Source organism: Takifugu rubripes, chromosome 11 (genome assembly GCF_901000725.2).
Source record: "Takifugu rubripes chromosome 11, fTakRub1.2, whole genome shotgun sequence".
Lineage (NCBI taxonomy): Eukaryota > Metazoa > Chordata > Actinopteri > Tetraodontiformes > Tetraodontidae > Takifugu > Takifugu rubripes.
The window spans coordinates 14139105-14165689 of NC_042295.1; the positions used below are offsets into that span (position 1 = coordinate 14139105).

At 43.9% G+C, this 26585-nt stretch overlaps 1 protein-coding gene and 1 long non-coding RNA gene across 3 annotated transcripts in view; both read left to right on the plus strand.

The window, feature by feature from the left end:
- Window positions 1–26223, plus strand: part of nova2 (NOVA alternative splicing regulator 2) — a 49016-nt gene extending 22793 nt beyond the window's left edge. For both annotated transcript variants that reach the window (XM_011608682.2, XM_029844273.1), the window contains 2 exons: window positions 7363–7529; window positions 14246–26223. In XM_011608682.2, coding sequence (XP_011606984.1) covers window positions 7363–7529; window positions 14246–15268 — 1190 coding nt within the window. In that variant the 3' untranslated portion in view covers window positions 15269–26223. The remainder of the gene's footprint in view (window positions 1–7362; window positions 7530–14245) is intronic.
- LOC115251563 (uncharacterized) lies at window positions 1297–5131 on the plus strand. Its single transcript, XR_003890106.1, has 3 exons — window positions 1297–1809; window positions 1895–1951; window positions 4420–5131. It is a non-coding gene; the product is annotated as an uncharacterized lncRNA (long non-coding RNA).
- Window positions 26224–26585: the final 362 nt, after the last annotated feature.

The following is a 26585-nucleotide window of genomic DNA, read 5'->3' on the forward strand; positions in this document are numbered from 1 at the left end:
CCTCAGTGTTGGTGCAGCTGACAGGGTAAAGAGTCACATGGGAAACATAGATGGATTTGAGGGGGATTGAGGCTAAAGAAGGGTGGGGATGAGGCAGCTTAGACCAGCTGACACTGTCCACATTGCGCACACGCACGCACACACACACACATACACACACACACACACACACACACGCTTACAGATAGAAAGATTCTGCAGACAAAAATGAATGCATTATTTGGCTTCAAGCTTTGACATAACACACAGCCACTAAACAACACACAAAGGAACAATCACACACACACACGCATGCACGCACATGAGCGAGCAAACACACATACATAAATGCAAGTAGGTTAGACAAGAATATTTTGATCTGAGCTTTGGGGCAATGCATAAAAGGAGTGTGTGTGTATGTTGCACTAGATGACAGGTGTGGCTCGATTAAGGCAGTTGTGTGTGACACCAGATACCAACTGGGAGATGGGCAGCGAGTGTGTGTCCATCTAAGCGTGTGCTAATGCATAAACGATACGACAAAAGAGAACCATATACACGCTGCGCTGAAGGTCAACATCATGGGGATTCGATCAGAGTCATGGTTCCTGCTCGCCCTGACTGGTCGACCACTGCATGAATTGGGACATTAGTACTAAATATCCTTTATACTAACTACTAACTAAATATACTTTATACTAACAGTCTGACTGGTGTCTTTGTCCCGCACACACCACTCTATGCTGACATCAAAGTAAACCGACAGTAGCTTCCTGGTTTGGAACCCCCATCCCCACCCCCCACATGCACACAAACGCACACACAACACACACACACACACACACACACATACACCACCCCTGATTTTATCACGCTTAGTGATTTGTGCAAAAAAGACTAAATTGCGAGGAGGAAGAACTACCGAAGACAAATGGAGGGTGCAAGTAAAATCAGAACAGTGTTGAAGTCGTTTGAGATGACAAAGAATTCACACGAGGTCCAGTTACCACGCGGGCCCTCCGAGGACACAAGACAGCCCCCGCATGTGTGTGTGTGCATGCGCGCGTGTGACAGATGAGTATGCGGGTGATTAGGTGTGTATATATAGTCATCCGTCCATGGTTACATATTGAGATGTGTGACTTTCTAGAAAGCTTAGAAGGTGTGTATGTGTGTGTGTGTCTCACCAGGAGGAACATATTATTACAGCTGTCTCTTTCTGTCACTGCCGTCACTTCCTGCTTGTACCCCCCCCCCCCCCACACACACACACACACACACAGAACAGTTCTACTTTAACCTCACCAATCTCTCGTCACATAAAAATGGGGGCATGTTCGGCGCTCTAGCTCTGTCTGTTCACACTGAAGTAGCACGTGGGACTTCTCAAAATACTTATCGAATAATGACAAGCATAAACTCGATTCCAGTGTATCTTTCCACTCATTGTTGGCTTCTCTTGTTGCTGAGGGCATCTTGGCAATTTTCAGATGAATGTGTCTGCAGGTACAACAGAGGAAAAAAGAGACGGAGAAGCAGAAAAAGGTAGAGACGGAGGAGAGAATGAGGATTTGAGGAGGAATGGGAGGAAGAGTAAAAGGGGTTAAAATGAGAAGAAAACTGGGGAGAAAGGAAAAGAGGCAGTCCTGGTATCTTTTCAGCCGTTTGCTTGGCTTGGGTCAGGTCACTTGGGCAACACCAAAACTCCTGCCAAAGAACAAGAGGCAAGGAAAGAAAAGAGAGTGAGGGAGCAGTGAGGGACGAGGGAGAGGATGATGAGAAACAGGAGGGCTGTGGAGGGGCTGGATGTGGTGCAAATGCAAGCAAATAGTGAGAAAGCTTTTTAAAGGTTGGAAATGCTTGAAATTTAAAATAATCCAGCATGTAAACTATAGTTTAACAATCTTTCCTGCAGAAAAAGCAAGAGTGGTGTGTCTGTCTGTTTGAGACCACACGGGCAAATATGCTGGAAGTGAGTGCAAATCCTTTTTTTTAGGTTGAATATGCTTCAGCAGAAGGGAAAAGTCTTTCCTGTAAAAGAAAAGCTGCTGCTACTGCCTCCTGTTGCTCTGACTTTGAGAGGATCCAGATTTTAAAGCTTCGGTTGTTTAAAACCTTCACTATTCACATGTTTTTTACCAGGAAAACTGATTGATTTTTCTTCAACCTTGGCTTCTTCAGCACCATTGCTTTCCAAAGAGCTTAAAAGTTGGATGAAAGAGGTGTAATTTTATGAAGCGTGTGCATGTGCTCTGCAAATGGACTTTGTGGATTGGAGCAATGAAGTGACACGGAGGTGGAGACTGGAGGGAGAGCAGCAGGACACACTAAGTGAAAAGCGTTACATCAGACCAGTGGAATTCCTGCCTTTTCTTCCAGCTTCTTTTGTTATTCTTTGGGGAGAGTTTGCCTTATTCTTCTCACTGAGTGCTCTGACACTGCTGGACCTCAGGACAGATAAAGGACTTGGGGTGGGGGGGGGGCTGAGAGGACAGCATGTTTTTACAGTTTGTTGTGCTCCTTTAAAACACAGATTTAAGGATTATCACAAAGAGAAAAAGCAGAGGGGAAGAATGTCGAATAACAATGTGAACTCTTTAAATGTTCAAAAATGGTGGATGTGGATTGTGGAGCCCCATTCTGAGTTAATTTCACCCAGTGGGGCTTTTGGTTCCCCCATGAGTCTGGTTACTCACCGAGGAGAACTTTCATTTGCAGTAAAGAGCAATAAAAATGTTGGGCTTCAGGCCATGTGACCGCAGCAACTTCACCATGTATGAAGTTTTTCCGAATTGACCGTGATTTTGTCCAGCTCTAATGATGCCAAATGAAGCCAGTGTGAGTGCGTATGGCTGCCGGCCCATTCCAAAGCAACCATCACATTTTAATCCACTTAACCTTCCTCTCGTTCTTCATCATTGTCACTGTTCATTTTTAGAACTGACAAAAGTCCAAAAAGTTGATTTGGATTCCTTCTCTCCGCTCCTCCCTCTTTCCATCTCTTTCTCCGCTATCTTTCTGTCCTTCTTTTGTCATTCTAATGACGACTATAGCGAAGAACAGCTCCAACTTTCCTTACAGCTCCAGATTGCGTCAGCACAGGAAGTCGCTCTTTCTCCCCGTCCGTCTCTCAAATAACAACTTATGAAATCACCAACAGCTGCACGAAAGAGTGTTTGCTGTGTGTAAATTCATCGTGTTATTGCTGTTAAAACCATTTCAGGACTTTTGGCGAATGTGTGGTGAGAGTGACAGCCACTTTTCTTTGTCTCTCAATCCATCCAGTGTATTGCTATTGATGGATTCTGCTCCTAAAGTGTGAAGGGGATTTGTCCCCATAACAGTTTTGTGCATCAGTTTGAGCATTTCCTGCCTGTTTACACACACAAAGCTTCACTTGTGACTCCATCCATCCGTCTGCCTGCTCTGGTCCCTCTTTTTGGCTCACTTATGCTGAGCCATTCAGCCAGAAAAACTTTTAAATGACACAAAGGCCTTTCTGGTCACTTATATCAGCTTATTTAGAGCCGCTCAATAAATCCATCCGCCTCTTTCTGATGCAGGCTCAGTGATCTTTGTAGTGGTCCTGACTGGTGGATTTGTAGATGGTATCAGCTCGTCCTCCAGGGTTAGGGTCAGCGGTACATCCATGGATGAGATTTGGCAGCCTCAGACTTGAACTGATCTTAATCTATGCAATTTAATAGTTTTCAAGGGTTGGGGGGGGGGGGGTTATATAGAGGAGAAAAGAAGGAGAAACTGGAGCATGTGGCCCATTTTTTCCAGGTTGCTACTGCTTTATTGTGTGATATTGTTTGTTGTTAGCATGGCTAACATGGCTGTCAGACTCTAAAAAAAGGAAGCTTTATCAGGCTGTGATCAGGAGGCGCTCACATTCTTTACCTTCACATTCATACGCCATTTTTTACGGTCTTAAACCCATCAGAGCTCGAAGGCGTTGAGCTGCACATCCACCAGCTGACTTATCCAGCAGATCTGATCAGAGGTGTCCAGTTAACCTGAGCTTATCCTCAAAATAAGGAGATGGCTTTAATGAACTTAACATTAAACCAACTTGCAGTGCTAGTTGGCTTCGGATGTTGTCGTCCTTATCGAAAGGTCAAAACACAATATCAGATCTCCACGTCTGGTTTCTTCATTTCTCTGCACCTCTTGCAGATCACTGGTGTCTGTTTGTGTCGTTCTCTCTGTGTGCCGCCAATACCGTGTTGTGACAGGTTACACAGAGGTTCCTCTCCCTCCATCCATTTCCATCCGTCTCCCTCTGTCACTCCAGTTTGACACCACTGTCCCGACATTCTGCCTCTCTTTCGGTCCAGTCCTGCGTCTCCATCTGCCTCCAGTTGGCTTGATGTTGTTCAGATGTGACAGAAGTCATGTGAACCTACAGGTCTCTCCTTTATCCATTTCTCCTGGCAGCTGTTCTCTCCCTTCTTCATCCCAGTTGTGCTGGAAGTGTAAATGTGTATATGGCAGCAGTGGGGGGTGGAGAGCCGGTACCTGGGAACGCAGGACCTGTGGCGATGCTGTCGCATCTCGTCTCCTCTTCACGTCGCTTCTTCAGCCTCTCTGCCGGGATTCCTCAACTGTTGCGAAAGTTTCAGAAAGTGAGAACTTTGTGGATCCTGAAAGGAGAATCAGAACTGATAAATGGGTCACTTTGTAGGAATAAACCAGACTATTTTTGACAACAATTCGGTTGATTTTAGTGGAAACCAGAGTGTTTTTCTGCCTACAGTGGTTCTCTGCACTGAAAAACAACATGAATAAAACAAGAAGGGAGACTTTTATTTTCAGGTTTTGAAGCTCTCTGACTTTGATGAGGAAAGATACACATTTTTTTACATCATGGCCAGTAAATTTCTGAAACACTCCCTGCAGCTCCAGTTTGAGAATCTTTCCTTTGCAATTTTAATGACCTGCTACTTACTTCACTAGTTCACAGGACGCCTCCCTTTAATACGAAATAGAGATTTCTCTAATTTTGGAGTACAGATCCCAAAAAACACAGCAATGATGATAATAATGCCACAATGATGAGTCATTTCAACTTAATGTCTCCTTTTAATCTGTTGCGAATGAGCGCTTACTGCCTGCTCTCTCCAAACTGCAGCTGCAGGCCAAGACACACCAAGTCATCGGGGAAACACCAGCTATATCTCTGCCGTGGTCTGTGTGAGGTTACACAGCTAAACCGCCCTTCTCGCTCATACTGTAGAGCACCGAGAGGAGCTCATCTCACCTGCACTGCAACCTTTGATGGCCAATTATCACCAACAGAAAACCTGACCTGTTAAAGTCTTTTCTTAATAAAAGTAAAACGAGGGAAATTTGTCCAATAAGCAAGACAAGTTGTTATAGTGAAAATTTATGTATAGTTGTTACTCGGCCTTAGACAAGCAGAAGGAGAAACACAGCGTACTGTCTGTTTGTTGCCTACAGAGCCTCTCTGGTCATCAGGGAGGAAGGGGAGGAGGAGGAGGAAGAGGAGGAGGAGGAGAGCAGGGGAGGAAGGAGTGAGTCATGCGAGTTAGACTGAAATAAAAGCAACTGAGAGTTCACGGCCTCTTTGATGGTGACGGCAATGATGACGGCTCGCTTTTGCGTCTGGTTACTTGGTTTCACATTAATTCTATTGGCAAGTTGTGAACCTTTGGCTCTCAGTGCACCGCTACATAATTACAACAAGATAACACATTTTTGATTAAATTAATGATAATTTGTGGGGGAAAAGAGTTTAGTTTAAATTCCATTACAGGCTAAATATTAAGATCCCGGCATTATTCGAATTGTGTAGTTTTAATCTCATTTAGCTGCGCAGTTTCTGTATATCCACAGTGGTGTCACCAGCCTGATATCAGCGGCAGACACTCGTTTTCAGCTCGTAAGCGCTGTTCCAAACACTGCAGACGCACGGAGCCGAGGCTGAAGGTGAATGTAGCGAAGCAGCCAGATGTCTGTCGGCATTTTGCACAAAATTAACTGGACACTAGCGTCAAATGTTGATGTCCTCCATGCCGATAAAATGTGCATTTGTTTATCGATCTTCACGTTAAATTCTGGTCGGTATCCCATAATCATATTTAGGAGGTCTGTGGAGGCACAGCTGTAAAGGTGCTCTGCCGAAAGTGGCCTTTCCTGCTACCATTACACACACAATTGCACACACTGTCACAATGCTCAAATATGACAAACACACACTGATGCCAAGACAATGGCCTCCTAATCCTTGTTTATGATTGGCTGAGTCCAGATTACCCAGAGGGCACCAGCTGTCAGAGAGAGGCATAGCCCAGTTTTCTCAGTATCAGCACACAGGCGTGTAGACACACACACACACACACACACACGCTCATAGACATACACATTGGCAATTGTCAGACCTATAATTTGGGACTGAAAATACAGTTGGGCCCCAAAAATAACTAAAATCCCCACAGTAGAAAAGTTTATGAGACTCACACTCACTCTCGTAGATACACATACCCACAATCGTCAGGTCAACAACATGGCGGTGCACTTAAAAGTGATGCTAGCCTCGAGTTTGTTTGATTTGTTAGCTTGTAGTCGTTCGGCCAAATCGAAACCTTCAGCTGCTGTTTGTCACTGCTGTCAACGGCTGCTGCAAAAATAGCAATAATCCCACTGTAATGCTAACAGGCGCTGCAGACATTACAAAGTGTGGATGTGTAACCAAACGCAGCCAGCAGCTGAGTGTTGTGTTTTTAGCCTTTGTTGTTTTAGCCCATACACCTATGGTACCGACAGTAGGGGTTCACATTTGATGACCCCCCACTATGATGATAGTAAGTGGAAGAAAAACATCCCCGATGAGGCCTTGCTTTTCTCAATATTCCTAAATCCTTCTGCTCTCTGTGGTGTCAGACGTGGATGAGATGAGTCTAAGTGAGAGAATGAGAGTGGAGAGGCAGGAAACACAAGCTAACATGCTGCTAACCAGAGATAAGAGCGAGTCCCAGTGAATACAAGAGTCCAACGGGAGTCAGAGAGGAAGGGCAGAGGGAGAGGAAACAGAGTAGAAAAGGCAGATATGGTACATCAAGGAAGACAATAGAAGAAGGGCAATTCGACCTTTTCTGCGCCATGTCCACCTCTTTGAATTGAGTCCTATAACAGTGGTGTGCAGTAATTTGCTGTGTTTTGCTTGAAATTACGAGGTGCTCGTTTACAGCTTTTAGTGGTCACATTTGCAATTTTGCAATTGGAATAAGTTATTTTATTTGCTTTATTTCCCGGTTGTGCTATTGTAACGCGTCTGGTGGGATTGTGCGTGTTGACTCGTCAGTAACACAAATTTATGGCAGCAATTAATGCGATAACGGGGCCGCTCTGTGTGTGCAGGGACAACGGAGCGGGTGTGTCTAATCCAGGGGACGGTGGAAGCACTCAACGGCGTCCACAACTTCATCGCTGAGAAGGTGAGGGAGATGCCGCAGAGCACCCAGAAGACAGAGCCAGTCAGCATCCTGCAGCCACAGACCACCGTCAACCCAGACCGCGTCAAACAGGTCAGTCACCCTCTTTTATTTTCTCTGAGCTGCCAGGGTGTTTGTGTCCGGTTCCAACTGCCAGCCACGGCTCAGGTAATGTGAGAAAAGGGGAGAGGGAAGTGTTAGCTTTTTAAATGACAAGACGGAGTTTGTTTGTGATTTTCTGTCTGCGTGAGACCGAATGAGGCAGAAAAATAAACACGGGAGTGAAAACCAAGCAAACATGGGGAAAAAAAAAGATTTGTGAGAGTAGGAAAGAGCAGAGTAAAAACAAGAAAAAGCTGTAGTGAAGACGGGAGGGGAAAGAGGAAACGAGGAGGAAGGTCCAGGATGAAAAACAAGAGAGAGGGAAGACTATTAATAGAGAGATCCACTGAGACAGGACGCCTTGTGTGAGGTGTGAACATAGAGTCCACATGGGATACGATGTTCTCACACACACACACACACACACACACACACACACACACACGCACACACACACACACACGCACACAGGCATCAGCATCATCATCTTTAGAAATCTACAGTGTTGTAGCAGAGATTCCTCATGCATCAAAGACTTGTCAACAAAACTATAAGAAACTCATCCCACTGTCAGCCAGTAATGTTGCGTAATCGAGGACAATTAGTGCAGCCATTGATTATGATCCGTTTATGTGATTATCGCCATTCTGGCTACATGATTACGTTGTATCGACTACTCAGGTCTGGATTTACCTCTAAACTATTGAGTGTTCAGTGGTACCAGAGAGGCCAAGAGGACAGGCATGCACACAACTGTGCAACTATGTTGCTTCATATTCATGAGCAGAAATTAAAGGCTTAAAGCTTCTGCACAGAAAGATTATCACATTTGTGCACACTCACAGACATTGTGACAGCAATCACGAAAGGTCTTTGATGTAGCCTTTTATTCATTATATTTATCTTTTAAACAGACACTTTAAGGCACTTTTATGGCAGGCCTGAGCCTTCTGTGAGATCCCACTGTAGTGTGGTCTAGTAATTCCTGACATCATTCATTTCTAAGGATGATTGACAGGAGAGAAATTGTATTTTGGGGAAGCAAGCTGCCAAAAGGAGACAACCGGGCTAATAGCTATTGTTGTCGCTGCTCTCCAGCCTGTTGCTGTTGTTCTGGGGAGGAAAATGTAGTCCCACAAAATATTACAAAATTTCAATTAATGGTCTCGCGAATACAGGAACACACACACACACACACACACACACACACAGATTGTCTTGCACATGTGTCTTCGTGAAAGATGAATTGGTGTGATTGTCTACTATTTCAGGTTGTGGGTAAAATGCCTTCCTTCTTGTCAAGAGAGCGGCTGTTCCAGCATGTGTTGCGGGCCCTAATGGTTAACCCCTGGGGGGCCGTGGACCGGAGTAAAAGAGGGTGTGAGAGGGAGAAATGATGTTTGACTGGCGCTTAAGATGTTGTGATAGAGAAAAAGAGTTAGATTGAGAGCGCGTGGAACGGAGGCAAAATGGATTGAGAGAGGGAAAGAAAGATCCAGAAGGGGGACAAAAAGAGAGAGATAGACGGGGAGAGAGAAATCAGATGCCAAAAAGAAGAGTCTGGATGGCTGAGTGGGTGACTGAAAGCTGGAAGCAGATCTGAACTCTTGTTAGTGACAGCTGCAGACTGCTGGTGAAGCAGCTGTTGATAGAAAGAAAAGCAGAGCAGGGACGGCACTGACGGACGAGACGCCACGCTTCAGTGCTGCATAACAGGAGAGCAGGCCCATGAAGAGAATGATTTATGGGCCCTTTATGGCCTCCGATGTGGTCTGACATGATTTAGCAATGGAATTTCATCACTGTTAATATTCTATTCCCTAATTTTGTTTCTCGTGCGCGTTATCAAACCAGACGTCGACGAGCTTTGGTGCTGCTCTTGAATTGAGCGCAGGTTTGTGTGAAGTCAACACATTAAACCTGCATTTCCCATGTGGTCGTATATAAAAAAAAAACTAATCAAATTGCATTTTTTTTAAAAATATATTGTGCAATTTGAATTACAACAAAAACACCAACTTAACCTGGAGATGACTTGGGACACAAACGCCACATGAACACAAAAGCCAGAGCACTCTGGAGGCCTCTGGCTTCATTTCCTTGTCTGTGGACTGAAGTGAAACACACCCTTTCATCTGTTATTGCTGCATTACACAGTTCGGAATATGCATCTCCCGTGGGATCAGTTGGAAATGGCCTGCGGCTTTGTTTTGGTGTCGCTGTGGCTCTATATTTGGCACAGGGCCGCCCTTTATTGAGACTCAAACCGCTCTACCACTCTGTCAAACTGTATTGATGGAGCTGAATAGTGTAAAACGCCACACAATCAGGCACGGATGGAGCTGTTTTCCCAACTCGTCCCTCCGCTGACTTCCTGTCAGAGAAAGGGGCTGTTTCCTTTGACCTCTTGCCTCTGACAGAAACACCTGTTTCCTACTTCCTGTTATTGCCCCGCTACAGAGGAAACTCAAAGAAAAAAGTGACTCACCTTGTGTCCACTGAGGAAGAGGTCGAGTTTAAGTCGCTGCTGGAACAAGAAGTAATCCAGTTTTATCCAGCATATGAGAGGAGACAAACAGAAACCACTGATTGATGAACAAGAGACGAAATCAGGGCAAAGTTAAGACTGTTTTATTGAACCTGGAACCTTTAAATCCCTAATGAATTTGTGTTTTGAACTCTGCATCTGTCATTATTTTCGGGGGTGATGTCTGCACCTGGAAATCATCTCTTCAGAGCCAAAAAAGCTTTGGAAAAGACCAACAAAGGTGGCGTTTTTGCAATTTTTTTGTCATTTTCATGTATCCGCTCTGGCCTCTGGAACATAAAGCCATATGTGTCAGGTGTTTACCTGTGTTACAGCTTGCTAGGATGTTAACAGCCACTCTTCTCAAGCATTCTTACATAACCATTTATCTATTTCTCCTGCTGCCGTTGTGATTTACAGTTTCTGCTGACTCAGCAGAACAGCATTTCCGAGGCTCTCTTATCTGCTTCACGCCAAATCGGCAGAGGGTCTGTGTTGTGTTATCTCTCCAGCCATTCATATTTCACTGCTCTGTAAGAAACGCAAGAAATTATAATTAGAACTGAAAATGAGGATTTGACCAACACAATTACATTTCCCCTCTTCCAAATTTGATGTATTATGATTTGATTCAAAAATCAGTAGATTATCAGTCTTGTTTATGTGTGTTTTAGGAAAAATGTGTGTGTGTGTGCGTGCGCGTGTGTGTGTGTGTGTGTGTGTGTGTGCGTGTGCGTGCGTGCGTGCGTGTGTGTGTGTGTGTGTGTGTGTGTGTGTGTGTGTGTGTTATTGTAGCCCCTCATTTTCTGCCCTGCAGTTATTTTTAACCTGCAGCAGAGTGCTCTTATACAGGCTTTGGAATAAAAGGAGAGACAGACAGACAGACAAGCAGGGGGGGGGGTGGTGTGTGTCGGGGGGGGATGACAGGGGAAAGATAGACAGGGTGCAGGACGACTAAGCCTGTGGATCATGGGGAGCCAGATTAAGTCTCCAGCTTAAGACTTCAGAGTTCAAACTCCACAGTTGTCTGCTGTCATCCACTTGCTGCTGCCTGTTTTTCCATGTGCACGTGTGTGTTGAAATATATGTCATCAAAATGCCTGTTTGTCTGTGTGTGTTACTGTCCACGTGCATTTGATGCATGGATATTAGCATGCGTGCGCGCGTCTGTGTGTGTGTGTGTGTGTGTGTGTGAGTCTGTGTGTGTGTGTGTGTGTGTGTGTGCGTGCGTGTACGTGCGCACATGGCCTCTAATGACAGCAGTGACAGATTGAAGATGGAAGCACGTAATTGTAACTTGAAGTGTGACTGGTTCCCCTGTAGGGGGTGCTGTTTGCAATACTACAGTAACGTGTAGGGAGCTACTGGTGAGAATCACTGATGTAGCTAAAAGAATCCATAAAGGCTCAAATTTGAAGATTTAATTGTGTTCTCAACAGAAATATATTATAAAAAATATAAGTATTTTTTTAACAACAATGATCAATGCTTAGAGGCTGAATTTGATCAGATTAGTATAGAAGAGAACAGAAGGTCAAGAGTCACTAGACCAAAAGTGGAGGTCACAAACAAGCACACCAATCTTGCTCTCTCTCTATTACAGAAAGAAAAAAACTTGATTGTTTATTGGCTGTTGTGTTCTTGATTAAACCATCCAGCTGAGCTGAATTTTCTGCACACTGATTTGAGATCATCATCCTCACTGGGTCCCCTGCTGATGGCTGCCATTGCTCCTTCTCAGCGTTTGCCTGAATATATTCATGAATTCAGGAGATTGGCTCTGGCCTTTGACCTTCAGCCCAGCAGTTGCAGCAATAGGATCCTCTGCTCTGCAGCTGGAATGTGGCCAAAGCCTCCTCTCCTGTGCAAAGACATTATTCCCAGATAATATTGTGCTGTTTGAGTAGGAAACAAAGGGATGCAGCAGTAATGGGAAGCAAAAAGAGGCATGTGTGGAGCTGCGGTAGCCACAGTTGCTGCACCAGCTAATCCCAGAAAGTGATTACATGTGCTTTTAATCATCTGATCATTAGATTGATCTGTTGAAAGAAGTTGCACAGAATGATGGGATGCGCGGAAAGAAGTGTGAGCCGTTGGGGGAGGATTGGTGGCAAACTGAGAGCCTCATTAGCAGAGAACCAACTTGATATAAAACAAATGGTAATGTGATCATTACTGTTGGAGAGAGGCATCACTCTGCCAACGTATCCTCCCACTTCTGGGTGTCTGTCTGCGGAGGATGAACCGGGATGCGCGTGGAATCATTTCGGTCCCCTTTCTGGAACTCTCTGGGCACGTCACTTATTGCTTTTGTTCCTCATCTCCATTCGTAGCAAATAATCCCGTTAATCTGTCCAGTAATTGAGGTAGACGCTAGTCTCCATTCATATTGTGGCCATTACTGGTGGAATCCTCACCTGAGGCCAATCCACCTGGAGTGATCGGGTCCCGCAGTGTGTCTATAGCCTATTGGGATCTTTGAAGAGTAAGCCATGTTAAATCCAGTAACAGCCCCCGTGGGGCCACAAGACAGCTGCCTGGACAGCAGAGCCAGTGATGAATAGGCAGAGGACATAAACAAGACAGGTTGACATTGCCTGGCTCTGCGTCACGCTATACTGACACTAATCAATAGAAACGGACTATAAATTGTTAAGCATTCTTTGCAAACATAAGAGGAAAGGTGACCGCGCTACTCAGCACTCAGCGGGGGAAACGAAGGATGTGATATGATGTTTTATCGTCTGCAGCCTCATGCATGCAAACCTTTAAATTCTATTCAGATTCATCGTTATTGAGTTTGAGTCTGACTGAATAGTGACCTCTGCATCCTGGGTGTCATCCAACTGTTGCTATTCATTGTAGAACTGCAAGGAAATGAGGAAGGGAGAGAAAAGGATAAAATAGAGTGAGACAAACCGGACAAGGTAATTGGCTCGGCCTTCGTATCTCTCTGCTGTGGTATTCATCATTTATCCTTCTCTGCCTCTACTTTTGTTGAATTAATCAGCATCCATGGCCCTCTGCCTCTTATTTGATCTTTTCTATACCAAGGCTGTGTGTTTTTGTCACTTCAGTCCTCCCTCCTCTTCCTCTCTCTGCAGCCCACACTGCGTTTCTACCCTCCAGTTGAATACTCAACATTCCGTCCATCAGAAGAGGGAAGATGCAGCTTTTTCAGGCTGCAGAGGATTCAAAGTTGCACAGACGCATGTATTCGCAGCTCATGTGCAGCCAAAGGTGGCTGGATTTGGTTTATTAAAGCGAGCTCCGTGTTGCCGCGGCGCCACGCATCGTTGGCTGCCTGCATCAGTGGAGCGCCACGTATGTCTGAACGCGAGCGCACGCGGCAAAACATCCTCTGATGTGGTTTATCGCTCCGATATTAATTATATCTCCCGAATCTGTGACGTTTTGGAAATGTTAGTTCTGGAACGGGGAAAGCAAACTAAACATGCGGCTGTAAACAACCAATTTATGTGAGCATAATGACCTTGGACAGACGTGCACGGTGTGGCTCTTTGGACGGGGGAAGTGTGCGTACAGCTGTACGTACACATGTTACTGCTTCACTCCCTTTTACAACCCTTTAAAAGCCAGAGCTGTGTTTCCATGGAAACAGTGACCTGGGACTCAGGTTTTTCCCACACACCAAGGCTCTTTAGAATTCTCTATCTATCTATCTATCTATCTATCTATCTATCTATCTATCTATCTATCTATCTATCTATCTATCTATCTATCTATCTATCTATCTATCTATCTATCTATCTATCTATCTATCTATCCATCTATTTCTCAGGGAACTGCACGACTTCCTCGTGAAGCAGACACACCTGCAGTACATCAGCTCTTTTCACTGGCTTGCCTTTTGTATATCTGTCCTCCTCAAGAACGCCCTTGAAAGGCAGCTTCTGATTAAGCCCTTTTCAGAGTTGACCTTGTCTTGTGTACTTTATGTGTAAACAGTTTTAAATATCAAAAGTTTCCATCAAGCGAATGCTGCTTTGGAGCACGTTCTGCATCCTTAGTGTCATTCTGATGCACAGGTGTGGCTTTACAGCATTTTTTTCAACACACACGTTAAAAAATCCTGAAGTATGATGACCTTTTCTATCTAATTTATGATTAACTGGCCACATTTGACAGATTTCTTTCTCTTTGTTGCTCTTTTTGCCAGGCCAAGCTGATTGTCCCTAACAGTACGGCGGGGTTGATCATCGGGAAAGGTGGAGCAACAGTCAAGGCTGTAATGGAACAGTCTGGCGCATGGGTCCAGCTCTCCCAAAAGCCAGAAGGTATCAACCTCCAGGAACGTGTTGTCACCATAAGTGGAGAACCTGAGCAGAACCGTAAAGCTGTGGAGATCATTGTCCAGAAGATCCAGGAAGATCCACAGAGCTCTTCCTGCCTCAACATCTCTTACTCCAACATCACAGGGCCCGTTGCCAACTCCAACCCCACCGGTTCTCCATACGCCAACTCCACTGAGGTCATTCCAGCTGCAGCAGCTGCCGCAGCAGCAACAGCTTCCTCTCTGCTCGGCCAGGCCAGCCTGGCTGGTGTTGGGGCTTTCCCAACCACCATGTCCAACCTCTCAGGCAACGACCTGCTGGCCATCACTTCAGCCCTCAACACTCTGGCCAGCTATGGCTATAACACCAACTCCCTTGGTCTGGGGCTGAATCCAGCAGCAGCCTCAGGGGTGTTAGCTGCTGTAGCAGCTAATGCTAATCCAGCAGCAGCCGCCGCAGCTAATTTGTTAGCATCCTATGCCAGTGATGCATCAACCAGTGCCGCTCACACAGCAGCGAGTCTTGGAGGCTTCTCCCTGGGATCTCTCGCTGCTGCTACAGGGGCGACTAACGGCTATTTAAGCGCTGCATCACCACTCGTGGCATCATCTCTACTGGCCACAGAGAAGCTTGCAGAAGGAGCAAAAGAAGTGGTGGAAATCGCTGTACCAGAAAACTTGGTGGGAGCCATCCTGGGAAAAGGAGGGAAGACGCTAGTAGAGTACCAAGAGCTGACTGGAGCCAGGATCCAGATCTCCAAGAAAGGCGAGTTCATCCCTGGAACTCGGAACAGGAAGGTGACCATCACGGGTTCCCAGGCTGCAACACAGGCTGCACAGTACCTAATCAGCCAGCGAATCACCTATGAGCAGGGGGTACGTGCCACCAACCCACAGAAAGTGGGCTAAACTTGACAGCCAATAAAAAATGAGGAGGATAAAAGGAAAAAGTGGGGGCTTGGGGGAGGAGTATAAAAAAATGAATGAGAATGGATAAAGGAGAGGAGAGCAGCAATGTCAGAAGGAATCTTCTGTACCATTTCTTCTGCGTGTCTTCAGTATTCTGTAGTTTAAAAAAAATGACGCAGAGCAAAAATGTGCTGAGAAGATGAGGATGGAGAGGAGCAAATTATCTCGCTGAAAAACCAAGAAAAAAAAGTGTAACGTGTAAATAAGGTTTTATTACTTAACGTCTTGACCTTTTGGGATTTTTTTTTTTTTAAAACTTGTTTTGTTTCATTGTTTGGGTTAGTAAATTAAGCTGTCTGTTTGTGTACCATGTGAACAAAGCTGAATGCCATGTAGACTACCTGAGAGGCTACAGGAAGTAGGGGGAGGAAGGGCATTGGTGGGCTGGGTTGGGGTGGGGGCTTGTGTTTACGGGGTACAACCCTCCACCCCATATCCAAACATTTTTGTGAGAAAGGAAAACCCTCATGCCTCCCTCGCCCTACAATGCAGTCAAACAATTTTTCTGTAGGTTTTTTTTTTTTTAAATCCCTCAGCCTATTGCCCCATCTCCCTCTAACGCCCCTATACAACCTCCCCTTTTTATAAGGGTTTTATAATAAGAAAGACTGCAGATTTTTAGCAGGCGTGCAACAGAGGAAACATCTTAAATGGCCCTCTCCCCAGTACGTTTTATTCTCTCTCCAGGTCCTGAGTCCACCTCTCACCTCTTCTGCCATCTCTTTGGAAAAGAAGGTCTGGGGTAAAAATTCTGGAGAGGCGTGGGGGAGATAATCAGCTGGGTGTTTCTTCATTTGCGCCCCGTACCTGACCTTCCCCTCCCCTCTATCCCCTGTGATTTACCCCCCAGCAGCACTGGGCCACAGTCTGTTACAGCACGTAGCACACCCATGTGCAGATCCGATATTGGAGCTAGGATGCCGAGGTGCACGCCGATGATCTCACGTAGTGCAAAACCTGGAATTGACGAGAGTGATACTGTGCAAGCTGCGGCAAACACACAGAATTTATGGCATTTTTCTGCAGTCTGCTGTAAAAACGGTGTGATAATTGTTACGATAGGAATCAGCGTCATCGTCATTATTTATTAATGAGTTCACCCTTAAAACAAGCTTAGTGTTTCTTTTATAAAATCTGTGAATTCAGGTTGACATGAATGTAAATGAGACTATTTTTGATTTGAATCTTGTGTTTTAATTTAAGTGAAGATGAATAGTAATGTCACATAGTGTAATATATGTCTTATTTAAGTCTAGTAAGAAAGCCGCCCCGGGCATTGAGATCAATACAGTGAAGGATCACTATATCTATATATATACCTATATCCAGTCAAAGAAAGTACAGGGAATACACACACATGCACACACGACAAACAACTCTACAATGCCATATTTGGTGCTAGAGTGGGGAATTCGCCTGTGGTGCAGATGGCAGCGAGGCCTCCAGATTAGCAAGAAAATGCCTGATGTAAAATACACAACTCAGGCAGCTTTATTAACCGTCAGTGCTCGACACGCTCGGATATGCAGCTCCTCTTCCCAAACGCCCGTTTTGACTCAAAGCCCCCTGATGTGACTAACCTAAATTTGTGAAAATTCAGTGAATAGCTGAGCAAAGCATGTTGCTGTTCAGTTTGCGGTGCTCCGACTCCCGCAAGTAAATAGCACTTAAAACTGACACTGTACTACTGACAAGTGCAAAACACTGAGACACGAGGAGAGAGCGCTGCTCATCGGAGGTCCGCTGCCTATCTGCACGTCCCACCAGAAGAGCCTGCATATCAGGACGGGATAGGCTCGCCGATTCTTTTCCCGTATCAAACACGTCCGGCTGCTGGCGAGGTAAAGGCCAGGCATGACACATATTCAACATATTCCCAGGGAGTTCAGCAAGGTTTGCCTCTTGCAAGCTGCATTCCCATGGCAACTGGTTTACTGCCCCTTATAGATCCAGGAAGCTTCTGAAGACGCTTCTTTTATTCTATTTTTATTTGTTTGTTTCGTGTTGTTTTTTTTTTTTTATCAGAGTACACTGATTTTTTTATTTGTTTTTGTCTTAATGCACTGTGAAGCAAAGGAGCGGTTCTCTTGGCCTGTGAGGTCTGGGACATGTGCTGTAGCTGGCATCGTGTATGGACAGCTGTTATATGACAGGGCAAAACCACATATATGAAATATATGTAGAATGCATACGAAGAACTTCACTGTCATATCGGAGGAGAAGGGGATTAGGTCGATGAAGAGGATCAATCAATTAGATTCTTCTTTTGTATCAGAAAAAGTGTTTGTGATTAAAGGGTGGGATGTTGGGGAGTGTCAGGTGACCAAACCTTAAAGAGACTGGAACAAATTCTAAAGTCACTTTTTTTTTTATTGCAGCAGGAATCGCTAACTTATTGTATTTCCATTGGGCAAATCTCTGGACAGAAACCATCAGTGGTCCAAGTGTGACAGAATGTAAACTGCTAAAAATCAGGCCAGTGTTGCATTTGATTTGTTTGAGCCTAGGAGGAGATAAAACTCCTCTTCTATATATAATCCAAAAGACTTTTTGATTCTTCAAAGTGAAAAAAAAAAACCAAACCAAAACTTGACCTGAAATCCTCCACTGTGCTATGGAATGTGTCACTCTTTGTTGGAGCGCCAGTGAGGGTTTATCTCCACGGCTTGGTAAGGAGGCTTCTTTACTCCCATCTAACACCATCCACACTATCCTCACCCTCCCTGCCACCGTCCTCAGTCCTCCAGTGCACCTTCATTCTGACACTCCGTCTCCTCCTACCACATTGTTCCATGGGTGAATATGCCTGGCGTTACGACCGATGCATGTCTGCTGCTTTGCCCTGAAAAACACCTCAGATTGAGTCTCTCTCTTCTCTCCGCCTCTTCGGGTCGCCGAGGCTTGGAGACGCAGTGACGAGCCACTTTTAGAAAACGACCACACCTGCAGGAGAAGTCAGTGTTGAGGCTGGTAGGGCACAGTGCAGAAACACTCCTTTCTCTAGTTTGAATCTATGTGGGCGTTGTTGGTTTGATTTATTTCTTCTTTTTTTTTTAACACGCTGCTCATTTGGAAAACTCTGCTGCACAAACATTAACACAAACACATGTCATATAGGGGAATTCTGCGCCATTGATTGGTTTTGACTGGATTTATGAGGAGTTATCACCTCATTAATTTAGAGTAGGGAAAGAGCTTTCCTGGTATGTCTTTTACGTGGCGGCCAATCACTTTATCTTAATGTTAGGGAGCGGATATAAGGTGTGATGAGTACTGGAAGCAATACGTGTAGTTGGATGTTGTCTCGTCCTGTTCTTTACCCTCCGTCTGCCATAGGAATTTGGGGATTTACCTGTAGATATTTACTAGGGTTAACAGTAATTGTTTTTAATTTGTGGGAAAATGCTGCTATTTAATGATAACAGATGTACTAGAAATAAAAGGTGAAAACATATCGAAATCTGTCTTTTACCTGAAGAAGGTATTTTGATACTCAGTTAGACGCTAACGATAAGTTAACAATAGTATAATTCTAACCTGATAAAGTTAAATCTGTGCCAAACTAGGTCTTTGCAGAAACTGTTAATGTGTCAATTAAAAAAAAACACACACACACACACATACTTTTATATTTAAAAAAAAATGTGAAAGTGCCAAATGAACCATATTTATCATTCGCATCATACAGGAGGAAGTCCACGTGAGGGTTTTTGAGAGTGAGTAGATCAACAATGAAAACACCTCATTCAATAGTTTGTCTAATGCCTCTATTGCCATGTTAGTCCCTTCTCTGGCAACTACAAATCCCATAATACAGCACTACTAATTTTGGGGCTAGACAAATCAATATAGCGATACCTTAGCAAACAATACAAAAGACAATGTGACTCGATAGCATTCTTAAAAACAGCTTTTTATAGTAACAATAAAAATGTATTTTGTGGAAATACAGTAGATGTTATCTTTTTTGCACGTCAATATTGCATGATATCAAAGTGAAAAGTGGACAAAAAAACCCTGAAAAACCTAAAGAAACAAAGCCGGTTTGTCATTATATTACTTCCTAACTCATTTTTTTAGACAAATCTTTGCATGCCGATAAGGTTTCGAGCATTTTGATACTATTTTCATGCATTAAAATGTCTACTATTATTTTAAAGTGACCACGTTGTGTCCACCGGCCAAAAAGGGTTTTTTTCTTTGGTGTCACAATAGATTAGGGTTTTTTTGTCATTTAGTTTTCCAGCCATCCTGGATGGGGCAAATAAAACAAACCCTTAACCAACCCAAGGCAGTTTTGCTACTTAGCTAGCGTGCTGGCTAACTTTAAAAGAAGAAAACTTACGACATCATTTCTAAGACTGTCCACGAATGTACTCACCTCTACATAAGTTTGCATATCACTCCTCTGACCATTGATGTGCTAGAGGCTTCTGTGTGTTCTCATGTGATTTTGTACTCTAACACTACTAACCCTCAAAGCATCGGGCTTTCGGTAGAACCTTTTCTGTCCTTTGACTCCTCTGAGCTCTGGCTTGTCTTGTCGTTGATATGCACCTTATTGCCCTCAAATATGATATGGAGCATTTGCAGCCACACACATCGGCAAGATGGTGAGAGTGTTTGACAAATAACCCCTCTCTTTAGCAAATTATTAGATGTTTATCCTCAGCTCTCCTTCATTTTCTTTGGAATTGGTGACTGAGTCTTTTTGCAGGACTCTGCTCTCTAAAAGAAAGCAAGCTCCTGTCACCAGCGTGGCGAGTTTTCAAAGCAGAAACGCTCAATCAGACATTGGCCTCATAAAAGGAGAGGACTGTCTCAAACGCTCCCAGTGTGCGTGCTGTGTTTTTGCATCCTCAAAGATGGCGTCATAGGAAATGGCGCTCTTCCTACAAAACCTCCCACAAAGGAAAGTCAAAATTTCCATTTCTGCTCCAAGTGAAATGTTTGCACTAAACCTTCTGCTGTTAATCGTGCATGGCAGGCCGAGCTGCAGCGGGAGTTGCTGTGTGAGACTACTGTAGATGTGTAGCCGTACTGTAGACGTTTACACAGCAGTGTATTCGGACCTGCATGCTCCTCTCTCTCTCTCTCTCTCTCTCCCTGTCTCTCTCTTTCTCTCTCTCTCTCTCAGTTTTGTCTGCTTTAGGCCTGTGCCCCGTGCTCGTGATGTCTGTGCCGTGATATAGCCAGCTAGTCGTTGGAATTTATTTTTTAATGTGTAGAAGAATGCAAACTTCTCACCTGCACTACAGGTGACCTCATTGCTTCCCAGTGGGTGTGGCTTTTCAGTATAGTCGTCAGGATATTTTTTTTCTTTCTCTCCCTCTCGTCCACTGGCACCCGCTCTCACCCACCCTACCTACCTTCTATGATATCTTATGGGACCCCCCCCCCCCTCCACTCATCTCCCAAAACTCGGGCCCCATTGAAGCACCAGCAACTGTAGACTGCATTTGTCATATCACTGGTTCTCTGTTGAATCTTTTCGTAATTGATTTTTTTGTTCCTGGTTATGATTTGTACTGTATTTTCTGTCTAACCTATACCAGTTGTTACAAAATGCCATTTCTGTGTGTAGCCTTTACCCCTCCCTCAAAGCTCACACACCCCTCCATGTCCTGTTTTTTTGCACTTTCACTGCCCACTCCTCTTCCTCGCCCGAACATATACACACTTTCCTCCTCTGCCTCCTGTGAGTCTCTTCTCTCGAGTGCCAAAATAGAGAGGGGGGAAAAAAAACACTAAAGATGACAACAACAACAACAACAGCAACAGCAACAACAACAACAACCATTCCAAGCGTTTCTTTGAGTTGTTCTTGTGTGTCGGACATCCATCCTGGAAGCACCCATGAAGCCAGCATGCTCCGCCCTCATAACATGATGTCGCTCATGACGCCTCAACTGAACAGCACCTTGACTCCCCACCACCACCACCACCACTCCTCCTCCTCCTCCTCCTCCTCCTCCTCCTCCTCCTCCTCACCACCTCCCACAGAGCTAAACCCAACAAGGATTAACCCTTCTGCAGGTTGGCTACCTTCCTACTGTCCTTCCTCTCAGCCCACCTAGAAAAAAGCCCAACCGTTCATGCCAGCTGCTTTCCTAATTCTGTCATCTCCTCAGCCTGTGGGACTTCATTGATTGTGTGCCATAGTGTTGGGGGCACCTTTCACTCTCCTCACCTGCCCTCTTTGAGCGCCCCCACACCGTTTTTCTCCCTTTCTCTATCTCTTCCTTTCCTCTTTCTCTCTTGCTCGCTCCATTTGATTTTTCTCGATGGGGAAGATTCAAAAACTCCATTTTCTAATGATGATTTAGTTCCTTTTTTTGTTGTTGTTCGTTTAACATCCAAACCACGCACGCCGACACACCCCCCCCCCCCCCCCGCGTGGCAGTGAGGGGAGTGTTTACGCACCGTCAGCTGCGCAGCCATCTTCTGTCTTCTTGAACTGTTTGAACTTTCACCCCCATGAACTTTATTGACCTTCTTCCTCCTCCTCCTCCTCCTCCTTCTCCTCCTCCTCCTACTACCCCCTTCTGTGTTCATCCAGCTGTATGGACAATAACTCTCCATTCCATCCCCAAAACCTCTCAGAGACTGTGCAATGCTAGCTGATATGTTTGGATTTCTTTTTTTGTGTTTGTTTGTTGCTCATCATTGAGGACACTTCTCTAAGCTGAAAAAGAACAAAACATATGAAAGGACTAAAGGAAAAAAATACTAAAAAAGGACAAAAAGAAATGCAGACAAAAAGAAAAAAACATGTTTGTCCACAACTTTCTTTTCTTTTCTCTCTCTCTCCTTGTAAATATTTTTGTCAGATTTTTTTCCTGAACTGTAAAGAGAGAAGTGTTGAACAGAAGGGCCGGCAGCATAAAGAGGTACTAGTGGACGCCGTAGATGATCATTGCATCCAGTAGTTAGGTCTGCCTGTAAACTCGGCATGCTAGTTCTACTGTGTTAACCTGTGCTGTTGGTATTAGTGTTGATTTACCTACTGTATTTGTTGTTGCTTCATGTCAGCTAGGCTAGAAACCTCATTAGATATCTGTCCAGTAAAACTAACCTTGAGAAACAGCGTGAGCCATTTTCAACCTAGACTTGCGTTTGTGCATTAATTGATGTTTTCCTAACGGCAACGTGTAGTGGCGCTATCTCTTTTGTCATCAGGCTGTAGTTGAGAATTGAAAATGCTTCGTCTTGTTAGCAACATGTCATTGTTGATGCGGCTCCTCCCGGTGGGGAAGAAAAAAAAAAAGAAATCCTCAGAGGTGAAATAAGAAAAGTACACAAAAAAGAAGCTGAGCTGCTATCTTTTGTGCAATACAGTCTTAGTTTACATAACATAGAGTGATAGTTTAGGGATGATTAACCTCTGCAGGTTCCACTCAGCCACCCTACTGCCTGTAGAGCCAATCTTCATTGTGAAGTATTAACATTATATTGTCAAACTAGATTCCACCATTTCATCACATTGCTCTGAGCTCCACTCTTGATTTATGCTGCCTGCCCTATTGCCCTAAGAACTCCACATGAGTTATTTATTTCTCAGACAATTATTATTATACTATTACTAAATAACAATGCAACAAAAGGGAAAGACTGGAAAAAGGTAACTTAATATTAGTAATGTTTTGTTTTTATTTTTAGTATTTTAGTGGTTGCTTTTAACAACATTCATTAACTGACTTAAGAGTATTGAATATTTAATGTAATTGTAGCATTGTGTTTGTAACAAAAAAAGACAAAAAACAAAAAACTAGTGAGTTGTGTTTCTTGACTTGTGGATTACCAGTGAAGTGGGCAATCTAGTGCTAATATATATGAGGTCTTTTTTTAAGGATTCTTATTTTGCGACTACAACAGCAGTCATTATAAATGTTCATTTTAGCATCACCTGTCTTCTGTTGTCTTATTCTTCACCTTCCACCACACTCTGCATCATCACAGTAACACATTGCAAGTCTGGGGGTGGGCAAAGGCGTGTGTGTGTGTGTGTGTGTGTGTGTGTGTGTGTGTGTGTGTGTGTGTGTAGTGCATCAGTGCCATGTGTTTGTCATAAAGTTAACAAAATATGTGTCCATTTGTGTGTCTGTAAAATATGTCAAATGTTTCTCCCATCTGTTTGTCTGTATGTGTGTGTGTATCTACGTGTGTGTGTGAGTGTGTGTGTGTGTGTGTGTGTGTGTGTGTGTGTGTGTGTGTGTGATTACTGGGGGCAGGGTTTAGGGTGGGTGTTCTGTCCAGTGTCCACCAAAAGCTAAAACCAGTCAGGCTTCCATATTTCCTGATGGAACCTCCTGACGTTATAGCTGCAAACCCTTCATCATGTGATTTTGACTCAACTCGAATTTCCATAACCCCAAATCAAATCAACCAATCACTGTCCACCACTACTGCCTTTCCCTGAGCCATCTTCTGCTGCACACCATGTCAGCCCCATGTGATGTTCTCCATCGATAACATACTACTGTCACGATCTACTGTTACATGCTGACAAGTCTGGGGATAAATACTCATCTGGAAAGAAGGTTCAAGTGTCCAAAACATGAGGTGCACTTAGCTGTTATATATGTATATATTTTAACTTTGAGTTTGTTTTTCCTCAAGGGATTTGACATAGAAAAGATCAGGTCATTCAACATAAATACTTTTAAGTTCATAGTTTATAATACACATGCCTCAGCCCTATACATTAAAGGTGAATGTATTTCAAATTGGGAAATGTGTGTGAGTATTATAAATGATCATTTCTACTTATACGTTCAGGTTATGGGAGGAGTGATCCCAAAGGCATGTTTTTGGAAGTGATTGTAATCTGCAGGGTTTTACTTTGCCATTCCATTGATCCGACTCCTTAATCTACATGAGGTGCACCTTATCAGTTTCAATTTTAAACCAGTTAAAATGTATTTTTCCCCAGAGCCACATAATACATTCTACTGCTCATATTACTGTGCATACTGCATACTACCTTAACAGGTCAGAATTCACCTTAACCTGTCTCCATGCCAACCACCAAAGGAGCCAGTTGCATGGCAACCGGCTTCAGCCACAACAAAACCAATCAACCAACCTACCAACCATCTTCCTCAACCACCAAGGCTACGCCCACCTGACTGTAATCGTTCCATAGAAGAAGAGATAGAGAAGGAGTGAGGATAGGAAGAAGGGATGACAGACGAAAGCGGTGTAGTTGTGATTCTCAGGGTGTCTTATATACAGTAAATATATTGTTCAGTCTGTTCTCCGGTCTCTCACTGGTGTCCTGTTGCCCCTAACTGAGCCCAAAGACGATCATGTCCTTCCACAATAAATTCTTTGTATAATTGATCAACTTCTGACCAAGTCCTCGCAATCAGTTGATTGATAATATTGATTGACCATTCCTGCTGAGAGATGCCACGCAGCCAGCCAGGTGAATGAAGCTAGGCACTGTAATGTTTACAACCCAAATGAGACCAACAATGCTGTTGAAAGAATGTCTAGGACTTTTTCCAAAAGTGAGAGAGAGAGAGACAAATCTCTGAAGAGTACTTATTTCCAAGTGATGGAACTTTTCGCTTACTTTTTATGTGACATGACGTAATGTAATTTTTTCAATCATTGCATGTGACTATTTTTGATTTGCAATGAAACTGTTCCGAATGGATGGTACATTTGTGACGTCAGTGCAACGTTGAGATGCCGATGCTAGAAATCAATGTTGGTGTCTTTTAACAGTGTTTTCATGTCACCGTGGGGAGTGCTTATGAACCAATGAATGCTAAATGTGTGACCATACAAAGCTGTAAAGGTTTTGTTTATTTGTACATGGTTATGGGTAAAATAAACCATTGAAGCAACACCTTTAATCTTCAGACGTAAGCCCTCGCATATTTGTCTGTGAAGGACCAAAACCGGTGCTTTACAAAGTTTTACATAATGCGTTTAAGACACGCCGATGAGGTAAGTTTCCACTGTAACACGTCTGCAACACGGCGCTGCCTTTCGCCTGTTCTCAGGGTCTCTGAGAGGGCTTTATTAAGGGAGGTGTAGGAGAGAATTAATGCTTGGTCTACCTTCACACATCACTGCCCTCATCACAGGCATCACAGTTACAAAAGTGTTGGGTTCAATTCTCTGACATATCCATCTACCCACAATCCTCCTGTGCACTAGAACCATCCAGTCAACAAACACCTGCACCCCTGCATCCGCCATGAATTCCACAAACCAGCCTATCAGCTCCTGTGACCTCTGGCCAAATCGTCTCAGCCCTCTCCATGCCATCGGCTAAGCAGCTCCTGGCTGTGTTTGAGCTGTTCTTACAAAGCCTCCTGGGAAATGGAGTCACCATTCACAGCATGGTCCGACCAACCTCTTGTCACTCTCCTCCCACACACCTTCCTCCATATGCCACTAAAGAAGTTCCTCCGGCTTCCAGCAAGAAGGTCACAGCACTTTGTGGTGTTGTTTTTATAACGTGTGTGATAGAGTTCACGGTGTTGCACAGCTAAAGACTGCAAACAAGCCAATGGGTGACCCTTCTGGGAAGCTAAAATGGACCAAAATTCTTACTTGTGCGATGTTTGAATGTGTAATAAATATTAAAGACAGATGTTTACAGTTTATCTACATGTATAGTGTATATAAAATGACATTTTTATGCATTAATAATGTGAGCCCATAGTGTACACATGTGGAATTGATTTCATGTATTAAATATGGACTGCTTGAGGTTGAGGTTGAAGTGTTGTGTGAGCAGAAATAATCTCATTGGTAGGTCTAAAATCATCATATTAAACCAAGTATGTTCCATACTGGAACCACAAAATAAGTAAGTGTCTTCACATTCCATTCCATTGCAACTAGCATTATCTATTTATGATATTGACAAAAAAGACCCTAAAACCCCAAAACGAATCATGCCAACACTGGGAACAGACAAACAAGCAACTAAACAGACCACATCTTTATATCTAGATGAAGAAAAGCTCTAATAATTTAATAATTGAAATGATCAGATGACACCCTAGTTTATCAAATCTTACACATATTAAACCAATAAGGTTATTTCTGCCTCCACAAAATCCTGTCTGTACAAACTCTGTCATGGTTTTATTGTCTTGAGAAGCTCCAGTGTTGTGATGAAAACCTTATGGTGCCTTAGAGCAGCTCCCAAAGATGTTGAAGGTTGTGTCACAGATTTCTGGAATACTGGAGGTAAGTGTCTCAGACCGGTTCAGTGAACAGCATCCATAAAAGC